This window comes from Pagrus pagrus (genome assembly GCF_965226575.1).
Source record: "Pagrus pagrus genome assembly, chromosome: 13".
In the NCBI taxonomy this organism is placed as follows: Eukaryota; Metazoa; Chordata; class Actinopteri; order Spariformes; family Sparidae; genus Pagrus; species Pagrus pagrus.
This window is the reverse complement of record NC_140197.1, coordinates 29,969,933-29,984,135: the sequence shown is the minus strand read 5'-3', so window position 1 is coordinate 29,984,135 and position 14,203 is coordinate 29,969,933. Positions and strand designations below refer to the sequence as shown.

The following is a 14,203-nucleotide window of genomic DNA, read 5'->3' as shown; positions in this document are numbered from 1 at the left end:
TGCGGCCGCTGCTGCAGCGAGCTGTGTTAACTCGGACGTCGTGATCTACTGGCTGGTGCCGGGATTTAATTCAGACGGCAAACAAAAGCTGGGGCGAACCCACAGATGGTCCCATATATCCAATGGGAAATCTTGTCAGGGGCATCTACCCAACAACAGTGCACAACGTGTGTGTGTGTGTGTGTGTGTGTGTGTGTGTGTGTGTATTTGTGTGTGCAGGTGTGTGTATTTGTGAGTGTTTTTAAGCCAAAAAGGGGATTCAGTCGTCACAGAGACAAAGTGACTCACAGCTCTGTTTCAGGAGCTTTACAGCTGATAAATGAACTGCTGATGTAAAAGTAGAAAAATGTTTTTATTCTCTCAGTTTGTTAAAAACATCAGATGTTTGATTTATTATTCATTTTAATGGTTTGATTAATGTACGCAACTTAACATCTCACGTAGCAGCTTGTGTCTTTAATTAGGAGTGAGAAAGTCATCCAGGTCAACCGGCAGAAGCAAGGCATTATGGGTAAAGGCAGGACTCAGCAGTTTAAAATGAGCCAGTGTCATTTCCTGTATATAAATAAGAAGAAATATAAGTGAAAATCCTAAGTTCCTCAAGTGAAGGAGAGTCTGTTTTGGATTTCTTGTCATTAAATCGATGTGTCGGGTCCTCGTGGAGTCGCTCCGGGTGATGTGAGGTTTCAGATAATTGTTTCTGCTGCATTCTGGCCGAGAAAACGGGAAAAAAATGTGATCCAAAATATAAGAAATAATAGCTTGAGGCAGCAGAACTCGCTGGAACCGCACAGCCACAAAACAATGTTCCACATCCACCACCAACTCGGTACAAACAACACGTCTTCGTAACTAAATGACAAGACTGATCGCTAAAGCGACCAGCGGTCACAGCACCAGTGACAAGTCAGCCCGGTGGCAGCGAAGTTTACAGCAAACCAACCAAAATAACTCACCGCTGACTTTTGGTTTCACCTCACAGAAACAGCGGCCTCTCGACTGAAGGTCCTGTTTTTATTGGACGCATCCATCCATCCTCCTCCTCCTCCTCCTCCACTGCGGATATCGTCGGTCTTCATCATGAATCCAACGAGGTAAATCTGGATCCAGCATCAGAGGTGGAGCACCTTTCAAACCGGGATCTGCCTCCTTGTGGGGCCAGAAAGTGAGCCTGACTTCCAGTTTAGCCCTCTGCTAACTTGAACTGGGATAAAATAATTTAATCGTGCAGCTCTTCTAGATTTTCAACGTCATCAGACCAAATGGCCCAAATTCTGACAGTCAAACGAGTTATTTTACGACAGTCGTCCAAAACAGGAAGACAACAGTCGAGCCGAACACGAGAAAGTCCGGTCTCAGAAGAGTTAAAACAGGAAGGCAGAACAGAAAATGGAAAAACGCAAAATGTCAAGTAATACAAGTAGCTGGAATAAAAGTGATAAAACGGGCACAGAAAGGGAAGAGAGAAGAAAAAAGGTCAGCAGCTGAAAATAAACGTTAATATGTGTCGTACTGGGCTGTTTGCATCTTTACGACCTTTTCTGAGCCCAGTCGGCTCCATGTTGGTGTTGGCTGACGTCGAGTTTAAAAGTTGCTGTGTTGTGTGCTGTTAAACGTATGTTCCCTCCTGCTGATGTGAACCGACTCTGCTGACGTCGGTTGTTGTTTTTCTCTCTAAAGCCTGACGGACAGGCCGAGAGCTGCTGGAGGCCGGTGACTGAGACGTATTCCCCTGGTCGTCCCTGGTGTTCTGGAGCGATTGAGGACAGAAGAGTCCACTGAACTGAAAGTGAGACATTTTCCTCTAAACAAGCCATAAGTTAGTCGGCATACATGGAGCAAAATGCTCCCAAATAATCTGTTCCAGAGTAAATTGTGTTCTGTGTATATATACAATATATCTCCTTCGTTCCCTGAAGTCAGTCTGGACTCAGAGTGTACAAACTGCTGTTCTGAGCTGCAGACTGACGACATTAAACATCTGACTGCAGATAAATCCAGCAGCATTATCACACATTCATCAACGCACCGTTTTCTGCTCTGTTCATCGACACTACCGAAGCACTTCGTCACTCTGAATCAGACCGAGCTGACCCACACACACACACACACACACACACACACACACACACACACACACGCACACACACAGAGGCAGGCTGTATTGATCTGGAGGTGGGAGCCATAAAATGGGAGGTGATGGATCGGTGCGGTGGGCGGCTCGGCCTTGTCGCCGGTGATTTTCATGCCAGGAGATTTGAGCTCTGTGCCGGCCGATCGATAAAAGGGACGGACGCTTTCTGAATATTCATCGAGCGCGTCACACCTGTAAAAACATCCAGCAGAGAGGTGTGTCCTCTCATAACAGATACATCAGGCTGTCACAGTGGACAGTTTACCCATAACGACAGATTTCATCCTCGTTCTCTGAGGTCTGCTGTCATTTGACTGACGTATGTGAAAACACACTTGGCACTACACCACAGTCCCTGCAGGGTTTGACTGACACGGTATGTTAAACATTCATAAAACAAGACAGAGTATAAAGTTTATCCAACACAATCAACAGAATAACTGTTGAAAATGTGTGTTTCTGCAAAGTGAATTTTATGTTGTCTGTCTTATCTCATAAAAAATGTTCTGGTATGTCAATCTTGTCAAAAACATCCAGTTTTGTTGCCACAGCTGGAAATGTCCTGACGTCTTGTCTTTAATATCCTGTCTGTTGTTATAAACAGAGCTGTAAATGTCCCCATGTCTCTTCAAAAATATCCAGTTTTTATGGCCACAAACAGAGCTGGAAATGTCCCAAAGTCCTGTCAAGAATACTCAGTTTTGTTGTCATTAACACAGTTAAATGTCTCACTGTCTCTTCAAAAATATTTGGGTTTGTTGCCAAAAACGCAGCTGGAAAATGTCCCACACATCTCGTCAAAAAATCAGGTTTTGTTGTCACAAAGAAGGCTGGAAATGTCCACACGCCTCATCAGAAATATCAAGTTTTGTCACCACACGTCTCGTCAATAACATCCAGTTTGTTGCCACAAATGTAGCTGGAAAATGTTCCAGCCTCTCATCAAAATATCAAGTTGTCGCCTGAAACAAGCTGGAAAATGTGTCAGTGTCAAAATATCTGGTTTTGTTTCCACAAACATGGCTGGAAATGTCCCCACGTCTCCTCAAAAATATCCAGTTTCATTACCTGGAACACAGCTTGACATTGTCTCAGAATCTTGTCAAAAATATCTGTTTTTGTGTTTTTCCGTTTTAAATCAAGTCTCCAGCTGCTTCAGTTGTTCAGCAGAATGCTGCAACTCTGTTTTACTGTGAAGCTCCAGAAAAGTTTTGTGGAAACTGACTTTCCATCAGGATGAGAGCGAGGAGTTAATGACTGAATTTACATTTTTGGGTGAACTGTTTCTTTAAGTTGTTTATTATAGATTTTGGCCCAGATGTTGTGCAGCTTTTCTCCAGAAGCTGGCTCATTAAACAGTCAATCTGAGGCGTCCTGGCGATGAATTAAAAGTCCAATAAAAACACGAAGCAGGTGTGAAGCTGGAGGAGGATGAAGGAAGCCAGATTCAGATTGGATTATTAGTCCATTTGTCCATGGCAGAAACATAATTGGCACAAATGTTGATAATTATTGAATCTTTCTGATCATTTTTCAGGTAAAAATGTCAAATACATGATCAGAAACTGAACATCTGAGTGTCATGGATGAAGGCGTTGTTTTGGGTTCAGGACACTTGTTGGTATTTTGTCACATTTGGAAGATTATTCGATTAATCAACATAAAAAATACGACATTAAAATGAACAGTTGGTGACAGCAGCTCTCTGCGTGCCTCCTCGGTTTTTGTCCGGTCACCGTGATGACGCACAAGAAACCGAGAGAGAGAGAGAGAGAGAGAGAGAGAGAGAGAGAGGAGCGTCTCCTCGGTGCGTCCTGCTCTCTCACAGTCATCTCTCTTCTGTCGGTGCGGCTGGATGTTTGTCGGATGTGAAGCTGAAGTAGATGGAAGATATTGATCATTTCTCCTCTGGACCACCTGTCACTTCTCCCTCTGAGGACAAACTAACACAAAGAGGAGAGAAGCGGCGGAGAGACGCGCGTAATTCCTCTGTGCGTCTTCCCCGCGCCATGCCTCCTCTCCTCCACCGCCACCTCCTTCACCTCCTCCGTCTTGGATGAACTTTCTCGCCGCCTGCGGGGACGCGGCCGCTCGCACTGACATCATCATGAAGACGACGCGGAAATGTCGCGCGCTGCTGTCCGTGGGTCTGAACCTGGTGGCCCTGTTCTTCTCCACCACCGCTTTCATCACCACGTACTGGTGCGAGGGCACCCAGCGCGTCCCCAAGCCCAACTGCAGCAAGCAGCGGCGCCACAACTGCATCGACTACGGCGTGAACGAGACGGACCAGAACAAGGTGCACTACAGCTGGGAGACCGGGGACGACCGCTTCCTCTTCCGCTACTTCCACACCGGCATCTGGTACTCCTGCGAGGAGAACATCCACGAGGCAGGTGGGCACATCAGTCCGGAGCTACTTACCTCAGATATCCAACGAGTTTAGGACTGATCCTTCAGTTGTTCCAAAAAACACAAGCTTAAGATAAAATTGTGTCCCTGGCTCGTTTCGGAACCAGATCCGGCTCTAAACATGAGTGTGATGTGTGATTTGCTTTGAATGTTGTTGATTTTGTCGCCAGAAGTTTCAAATTGGTCTCCAGAAATGAAGCTAACAGGTCTTTACGCACGCACCAAAGACAGATCTTTGTGCGTAAAAGCGATAAACGATCAGGATTTTTGTTTTAGCGCGTCTATCGGACGTAATCAGCGTGTTTAACAGATGCACTGAACTGTTATCGGAGTAAATGACCAGTGAGATGTGGAGAGAAATACATGGAAATCACAGTCAGAGGGATGGAAACTGGTGTCTTCTTCTTTGATTGATTGGTTGATTGACAACACATCCATTGGCTGCTATTCTGATAATGTTCAGTTATCTGTAAAACACTCTTCAGTTCCAGCTCCTCAAATATGAGGATCTGATGTTTTTGTGTGAATATTTTCTGGTTTTTGGATTGTGAGTCTGACAAAATCAAAATCAAGGTGTCACCTTTGACTTTGGGAAACCTTGACGGGCATTTTCTCACATTTTACAGATAAAAAATGCATCAAATGATCAAGTTAATACATTTTAGATCAAACGATAAATCACACGTTTGTTAGTTGCAGACCAGCTCGTCTCTTAATGTCATCCTGTCTCCCTTCTGCCTCAGAGGCTCTGTGGTTCCTCCTGGAGAAGATGTCACGTATTGATTTGTTTCATAGTAAATGCTCTGTAAGTAATGGTGCTGTTGTTTGGGACTATTTTCAGCAGCGGATTAATCCACATTTGGTGCTCTGTGGCTTAAAAAGTGCAATAACGTCTGTGATGCTGCGTTCACTGTAGTGCTGTGAGTGTTTCTGTTTCTTTGTCCGCCTGAGAGGATGAAGAAGAGCGGGAAGTGTGTGTGTTTGAGTGTGAGAGTAAATAAACAGCTTAGTGAGACAGACGGACATTGAGGCCGAGTGTGTTGTGACCAGTTTTGGTCTTGAAGGCAAACACTGATCTTTAAAACTGTGAAGACTCGAGCTGATATTGAGTCTTTGTACAATTTACCACATTTCATCACAACCTGCTGCTTAAGAGTCAAATCAGACACAGTTGACAGTGGGATGATGTTCACGTGGTCCTCAGGTCTTGAAACATTTGTTGGCTGTCTGATGGCGAGTGTGTTTTTGGAGGAGGCGACACTGAGACTCCCACACACCAACCAAACCAACCAATCATCGACCAGCTGCATTATGTGATTGCAGAGACTCGGGCAGAGCTTTATTGGCGTGTTAATATAGTTTATAGTCCTAAAACCCAGAAATCCGTTTGCATTTTTGCTCTTCCAGTTCCCTCGTCCCAAAGTCTGTCAGGTTTTTTAATTGGTTTTAAGGTGTCTGTTTACAACAAGCTGAAAATATTTACACGTTTTGTTCTACGACATAAAATACATCATTAAATGTCCCTCTAACCTCCAGCCAACCAGAAAAACCTTTTCTCTGATGCAAAAGTACATCATTTAATTTGGATGTTCAAACAAAAATCAGCATTTTGTGACACAAATCGAGACAAACTGCTGAACATTTTGTTGCTTTTCTCTACGAAACCAAACACAAGAAACATTTTAAGAAGTCCTGCAGAGGAATATTGTGTCTGTAAGAAAATACAACGTACGCTCAACAAAACCTGCTGGTTTAATGGTTTGAAGTCTGATGGATGAACTGAAGAGTGTTTATGAAAATCTGTGAAATAAAAATCACAAACAAACGTGTAAGTATCACAAACTATTCGGCGATATTCAAAAATCTCATCGGCTTTCTGTCGAGTGAACCGGGGACATGCTAACTTCAAGTCCATGCTACATCACTCTATTAGAGCTGCAACAATTTAGTTGATGAAAAGAAAATCAGTCACCAGTTATTTTAAACACTCAGTTCATAGTTTCAGTCATTTTTTCTATCAAAAATGTGAAACCTTTTCTGGTTCCAGCTTCTCTAATGTGAGGATTTCCTGCTTTTCTTCGTCATAAAAGTCTCTCTTTCTCTCTGCTGGTGTGTTTCGTTCTCTCTCTGCTGGTGTGTTTCATTCTCTCTCTCTCTCTCTCTGCTGGTGTGTTTGTTCTCTCTCTCTCTCTGCTGGTGTCTTTCATTCTCTCTCTCTCTCTCTGCTGGTGTGTTTCGTTCTCTCTCTCTCTCTGCTGGTGTGTTTCGTTCTCTCTCTGCTCGTGTGTTTCATTCTCTCTCTCTCTCTCTCTGCTGGTGTGTTTGTTCTCTCTCTCTCTCTGCTGGTGTCTTTCATTCTCTCTCTCTCTCTCTCTGCTGGTGTGTTTCGTTCTCTCTCTCTCTCTGCTGGTGTGTTTCGTTATCTCTCTCTCTCTGTCTGCTGGTGTGTTTCGTTCTCTCTCTGCTGATGTGTTTCGTTCTCTCTCTCTCTCTCTGCTGGTGTGTTTCGTTCTCTCTCTGCTGATGTGTTTCGTTCTCTCTCTCTCTCTCTGCTGGTGTGTTTCGTTCTCTCTCTGCTGGTGTCTTTCATTCTCTCTCTCTCTCTCTCTGCTGGTGTGTTTCGTTCTCTCTCTCTCTCTGCTGGTGTGTTTCGTTCTCTCTCTGCTGGTGTGCTTCATTCTCTCTCTCTCTCTCTGCTGGTGTCTTTCATTCTCTCTCTCTCTCTCTCTGCTGGTGTGTTTCGTTCTCTCTCTCTCTCTGCTGGTGTGTTTCGTTCTCTCTCTGCTGGTGTGTTTCATTCTCTCTCTCTCTCTCTCTCTGCTGGTGTGTTTGTTCTCTCTCTCTCTCTGCTGGTGTCTTTCATTCTCTCTCTCTCTCTCTCTGCTGGTGTGTTTCGTTCTCTCTCTCTCTCTGCTGGTGTGTTTCGTTATCTCTCTCTCTCTGTCTGCTGGTGTGTTTCGTTCTCTCTCTGCTGGTGTCTTTCATTTTCTCTCTCTCTCTCTCTGCTGGTGTGTTTCGTTCTCTCTCTGCTGGTGTCTTTCATTCTCGCTCTCTCTCTGCTGGTGTGTTTCGTTATCTCTCTCTCTCTCTGCTGGTGTGTTTCGTTCTCTCTCTGCTGGTGTGTGAGGAACGCTACAGGAAGCCCACCAGCAGAAAATATGGTGGATTTCCTGCTTGGCTCCATGTTTTATTCAGCTGCGTGCCCACTTCTGGAACATATTCAGAATGTTTGATGGTGGTTGTCTGGGCCGCTGTGAAGCAAGTATAAATAGTTTAATGTTATTATTTTAAATGATACAGTAGCCCCAGCTCATGACTGTTAACCTCGACATGCACCCTGGAAGTCATGATTTATGACCACAAGTCTGAGTCAGAGCGTCTGTTTTTACATCCAGGCTGGGATGAAAAAGACTTCATGGAGAAGAGGTGAAGAGAAAAGACATCCGGCCAATCAGAACTTGATGTGTTTTAAATGATAATATTTATTTCACTGGCATATTTTCAGCATGTAACAGGCTCTGAGGGATATCTTGTTTTCACAGACTGCAGCACAAGTTAATTAAGAGCTGCTTGTTTACGTCCTTTAACCTGGATTCTTCTAGACCACAGAAAATGATTTGTGGTTGGCTGGCCAGTGTGTTGTAGTCGAGACCACCTAGACCGAGACCGAGTCAAGACCAAGACCAGAATGTATCAAGACAGAGACGAGACAAAGACTTTGAGGGGTTGAGAACGAGTCAAGACCAAGACAGGGCGAGACAGAGTCAAGACCAGGACCAAGGCAGGGCGAGACAGAGACGAGACCAGGACCAAGACAGGGCGAGACAGAGTCAAGACCAGGACAAAGGCAGGGCGAGACAGAGTCAAGACCAGGACAAAGGCAGGGCGAGACAGAGTCCTCAAAGGTTTAAGTGTGACTTTTGACCAGTAGAAAAGGGTTATGGGTGAAGGTGGGTGAGTGTTGAGGGAAGATGCTCAGAGTTTCAGCTCTCAGTCTGAACTTATTTCCGTCTCTGCATCCTCTCGGTGTCCCGGTGTTATTGAAGCCTGGTCGGGCTGATTTATGTCGCACAACTTTACTGCTTCTATTCATCAGTCTCAGTGCTGCTCCTGCTGCTGTGAGAACAGCTCCAGATTTGTCTCCTTTAGAGAGTTTTAAAGGATGATTAAACAACTGGAGTAGAAAAGTCTGATTCTCTCCGTCCACGTCCTCGCTGACCTTTTTTTAATTATACGTCGCTTGATTGTGATTTTTTATCACTCCACGCCCGGATCACCTGGACAATTAGAGGTTAAATGAAAGAACATAGTCGTGCTGTCATGATCACTTGAGTGAGGCTTACTAACTTCATTACATCATACAATCTGGCACGACTGGAGAACAGACTCGTAAGCAGCTCAGCTGATACTGTTTTAACTGCAGTAATGAGAACAGAGTCCAAGAAAAGGTTTTAGTCTGCAGAAAGTTCACTTTTACGTCAAACTCAACTCTCTCTGTCACTAAATGCACCTTTCAGCAGACTGTCTCATCACTTTAAAACATGTCATGTGTCTGCTGTAACTGGTGTTTGATTGGCTCCTTCAGGAAGTTGTATTATCGACCTTACAGTGTGGATAGATACCCACGACTATCTAACCCAACTTGAGACGGACACACACAGTCCCCCTTAAAACCAAAACGTGTATTTTTACGTTAGATACGTGTTAATCAGCGAGCTTTTCCCCGACACACTACTTAGAGCACAACCTCTGAAAGTTAGTCCTCGAGTGATGTCACCTGAGTCAGCGCCGGTTGGTGTGAAGTCAGAAAGAAGAGAGTTGGCCAGACGTCTGTAGCTGCTCCTCATCTCTGCTGCAGGACACATTAGCTGCTGCTGCTAGCATCACCTGAATCGTAGGCGATCGAGCTGCATTGTGGGTAATGTAGGCGCCAGGTTTTGACAAGAAGGAAGAAAGCGTGGAGTAAAAAAAGACGATATCTTTGTTCTGCTGCGTAACATTTGATCCTCTTGAGGATTTTAAAAACCTGTAAATGCATCAAGTCTGTTTGTTTGTATGTGAATGAATCAAAGACGCCTTTTCTTCTTCGTCGTCTTCACGTTAGCTCGCTCTGCCTGGTCTGAATAATGCAGACAGAGCAGAGTCACAACTGTAGAAGTGAAGCTACGTTAGCTGTAGTCTCACGAAACCATTCATACTCATTACAGCTGCAATTAGCCCCGAATGACATCGGATCAGTGATTAAACAGTCTGCAGAGCTGCTGGCTGCAGGGCGAGGGAATAATGAATGAGGGGTGTGCAAGTGAGAGGTGGGACTACCAACTAAAAATACATGAAGAAGAAATCTGAAACCACCTGAAGCCTCTTCAAATCTCCTCCATCACACCCAGACGGGAGCGTGATGGCTGGGATTTTTTTTGGGTTAATTGACATTTTCGAGGACCGTTGTCTCCCATGTGCGACGGGAAGGCGTCTGAATACTGATTGTGCTGTTAGTTAATGCCGTCGTCAGGTCACAGACAAGCCCGCTCACGCTTTAATTACATTTTAGATTCAGGTCCTAATCAGACGCGGTGCTGCTCACCTTTGGGCTGTGGCAGGTTTTTCGCTGCAGCTCACCAAGTCCTGAACAGGTTCATCTGTTTCCTCGGCACTCTCTCTTCACTTCCCTCGAGTTTTAAACTTTGGAAAACATGAATTATAACAACCTCGGATGAGCTTCTGGGCAGTATTTGTCAAATAGCAGGACATTTATCACAGGGAAGGCACATTTTAGCCGGGGTTATCATCACTTTATTGTAATTTTATTTTCGATAACGCTGAGCCTGTTTAGACGCAGGATTTAGAGGATTTAGAGGCAGCAGAGGGTTAAAGGTGGTCTGCTCAGACAACAGGTGGGCAGCAGGTAACATACAGACAGCAAAAGACAACAAACAGGTGCTGAAAGCTCGTCTCGGAGGTTGACGAGGGGATAACGGACAGCGGGGCAGGAAGGTCAGAGGGTCAGGTCGCCTCGCTGAGGGGAACCAGACAGCACCTGTGACATGACAGGTGGTGTGTTTCAGTAATCGTTTGACGTGCCCTCCATCACTTTACCTTGGCAGCATACAAAGTGGCCTCGGAAGATTAAAGATGGAGCACAGGTCGGTACATCCAGCTTGGCAAAGTTTAAACCCACCGTGACATCACCCTCTAAAGTTTGAAGCCTGGAGTTTGGTTTTACAGCCGTCGCCATGTTGGTTTTCTGGAGCCAGAAGTGACCATATTTGTACAAGAGGGTGGAGCTGGGGAGGACATCCTGATTGGATCTGGCTGAGAACCTGAGTTCACGTCGTGTAAAGGCTTCTCATTCACAAGGTGTCCACGTCCTAATGACCCAGACTCACCTGACTGACATCAAAGCAGTGACCAGGTCGCCTCACGTCGCCTGTGTCTCAACCAAAAAGCTGCACTTGAACACGGACTACCAGACGCTGGTAAAAGTAATCGAGTACAGGCTCTGACATGTACTCAGAGTATCAGAGTAAAAAGTCTCCCTCTGAAGGACATTTGTGGTCAAAGCTAACTGAAGCTCACGTCATATTAATATAATTCAAAGACTATTAAAGTTAAAGGTAGAGTCAGTAGGATTTGTCCCAGCTGTTCCTGAACGCACCACAAAGATAGTTGATTGTTGCATCTCATTCCCAGGACGTCAAATAGCCACATGTTGGGTTGGTAAAGCGTCCCGAGCAGCAACAAAGAGAGAAAATAAGAAACTCTCTGCAGATACGAGACACTAACACGCCTTTTCTCCCCATTCAGCCTCCCTCTCTGTCTGTTCACGTCTTTTACGTCTTTGTTTCGTCTCGCTGCGTCTGCCGTGTGTGATGTGCTCTGATAGGTCGACATCAGTCTGGTGATGTTGGGAAGGCGGCGTGCGATGACGCCAAATAACAATAATCCATAATTCACCTCAAATGCATCAAACTAAAGTAACGAGGCTGTTTGAAGCTGTGAGGAGGAGAAAGTTCAGATGTTTGTGTTCAGATGTAGAGAGGGAGAGTTTCAGTTTGAGTCTATTTCAGCCTCTGAAACTTCAATTACCTTCAGTGTCCAGGAGACAAACAGTGTCTTCATCTCTTGTTTGGTGTGTGTGTGTGTGTGTGTGTGTCTGTGTGTGTGTGTGTGTGTGTGTGTGTGTGTGTGTGTGTGTGTGTGTGTGTGTGTGTGTGTGAGGGTGTTCAGGCTGGTTATGGATGGTCCTGCCTGCTGCCTGCGACACTGCAGAGGCTGAGTTATGGCTCGTGTTGTGGCCGCTGATCTGTGACCTGCAGGGTCCCGCCGAGCTCTGATCAACTCTCTGCAGCCTGAAGGTGCCAGAAAACACGCAATAAAAAGCCAAGATGATGCTGCACTATTCAAAACACTCCTTACATGGACGCTGCACCAGAACCAACTGTTACGTAGAAGCGTCTTGATCGGTTTTGGGCACTTTTATTCTCAACATGACGTGACGCTTCAAAATAAAATACTGATACAGGAACACGTGAGTCACTGGACCTCCTGCAGGAACATTTTTATATCTTCATCCTAAACTTCTCTCTGTGTTTTATTTGAGGTTTGAGGTCTCTCCATTATCGGGACAAACTTGTCGTAAAAGCTTGTTTAAACTTGATGAATACCAGCTGTGATCTCTGAGGAGGTGAGATTTCATCCTTGATATGATCGACGTACCTTAAATTGCCACATAAGTCGACCTGTTCGTCTCTGCTCATTCACAAGTATGTTATAGAGCTTCACCCTGCAGAGCTTCAAGTGCCGCTGCCAGAAATCAAACCTCCTTCAGTCTGAACGGGCGACAAAAACATCTCCAAGACGTCTTTTCAACATCTTTGCCGACGTTGAAAAGACGTCCAGTGTAGAGCCAGAACGATTTTTGACGTCTTTTCAACGTCGACTATCGATGTCCAAGTGGCGTCCTTACAGGATCCAAAATGAGAGTTTTTATGATATAATTTTAGACTTCTTTTCAACTTCAGTTACAGACGTCTAAAAAAACTTCTTGTGGTTCAAAATGAGTTTTTTATGACGGACATATGCTGGATTTAAACTCCCGGTCTGAAACTCTTTACCACATGAGCTGTGCATCAGCTTCATCACATGTCATAATTTGGTCATGGTACTTATTTCAGCTGATAAATAGCTCACCTGGTAAAGTATGTACCTCATGCAGGCTGAGTTTGAATCCTCCCTGTAGTTTTTGCTGCATGAGGTAAATTTTGGCCGTCATAAAACAAACAAAGAGTTCTTCACACGTCTCGAACTGAAGTTAAAAGGAAGTCTTATCATCTCACATGTAAGAAAACATTTAACATCATCGTAATGAACTTAAACAACCAACAGGGCTGTTGTTGGTCGCTATAAACATGTTAGCATGTTAAAATAGCCTTGCTGGAGACTCTGGTCAGTGCGTGTGAAGAGCAGGCAGGTGCGTAGGCATCGAGTAATTAGAGGCCCGGGACAGAAACAGTTACTGGATTTGTTTTCTTAGTTTTTTCTCAGAGCTTTTCATTTATTGATTGCTGTCGAGATGTTCAGAGATTTTCTACAAATAAAACTATAATTCTGCCAGAATAGCTTACCAAACCTTCATCTCACCAGTCGGGTGGTTCAGCGATCGTTTCCGTGTCTGTTCTGTTTTCTCTGCACGCCTCGAGTGAATCTGTCAAGAGAAGAAAACACACTGATGATCTATTAAATAAGTGTTGCTGCTGTTTTATTCCTTTGCTTGAGTTGTGTCCAAACAGAGCGAGAGACGAGGAGACACACACCCTTCATCACACAAGTTTATGATGCTTTTAACTTCATTGTCGTTATATGACTGAATAAACTGAGTAAACAAACTGACTTTAAAGGACAACACCATCTCATACTGTTTGACTTTGTTAATATGTGGCGGACCCTGCCACCTTTCTGGCTACAAACAGTGTTCTGGGACCTTATTTTCCTCTGAGAACAGCTCGTTTATTCACATACATATTTCTGAGTTTGTGTTATTACAGAGTTTGATTTTGAGTTTCAATTTCTTCTTCAAAACTACAATGTGTCCCTTTAACGTGGGCGCCGAAAGGAGGCGGGCCACGGTTCGGCTTTATTTGGAGATTGCAGTAAAAAGTGTCGGTATGCCAAAGAGTAAAATGGACTGGATGAGTTCCCTGTAAAGCTCATTTTCACGATGCTTTTTTTGCCCGTCACCTGGCTCAAAATCTCCCGGGAGAATGAAGGCTGACTGGTGATCCAGGCAGGAAGGTAAACGAACAAAAAGCCAGCTTTAATGATGCTGATAGGCTATCCAAAGTCAAAAATCCAAAATACTAACAACTAAAAGGAGGCAAAGGAAAGTCAGAGGAAAAAACTATGAGCCACGGAGAACAAGCGAGTACACAAAGGACGCTGGAGGACCGGGGGAACAGAACCACAGACGACCCAACAAGAGTAAATACCTCGAGGGCTAATGAACGAATTGAGCACAGGGCGGGAAAACAGACAAAGACAGGAAGTAGAATGTAATACATGAGGTGTGAGGATCTTCAAAACAAGTAAACACAAACCACGACGCTGGCACATCTCATGTCTCCGTTAGAGACTAAATGCATGAATAAACTCTGTCTTTGC

General features: G+C 44.6%; 1 protein-coding gene across 1 annotated transcript in view; it reads left to right on the top strand.

The window, feature by feature from the left end:
* The first annotated feature begins 3,943 nt into the window (after positions 1-3,943).
* The window catches only part of gsg1l (gsg1-like), a 28,274-nt gene continuing 18,014 nt past the window's right edge, over positions 3,944-14,203 (top strand). Inside the window, exon 1 of the mRNA XM_084371981.1 lies at positions 3,944-4,530. Within this exon, the coding sequence (XP_084228107.1) occupies positions 4,191-4,530 (340 nt within the window). The 5' untranslated portion in view covers positions 3,944-4,190. The remainder of the gene's footprint in view (positions 4,531-14,203) is intronic.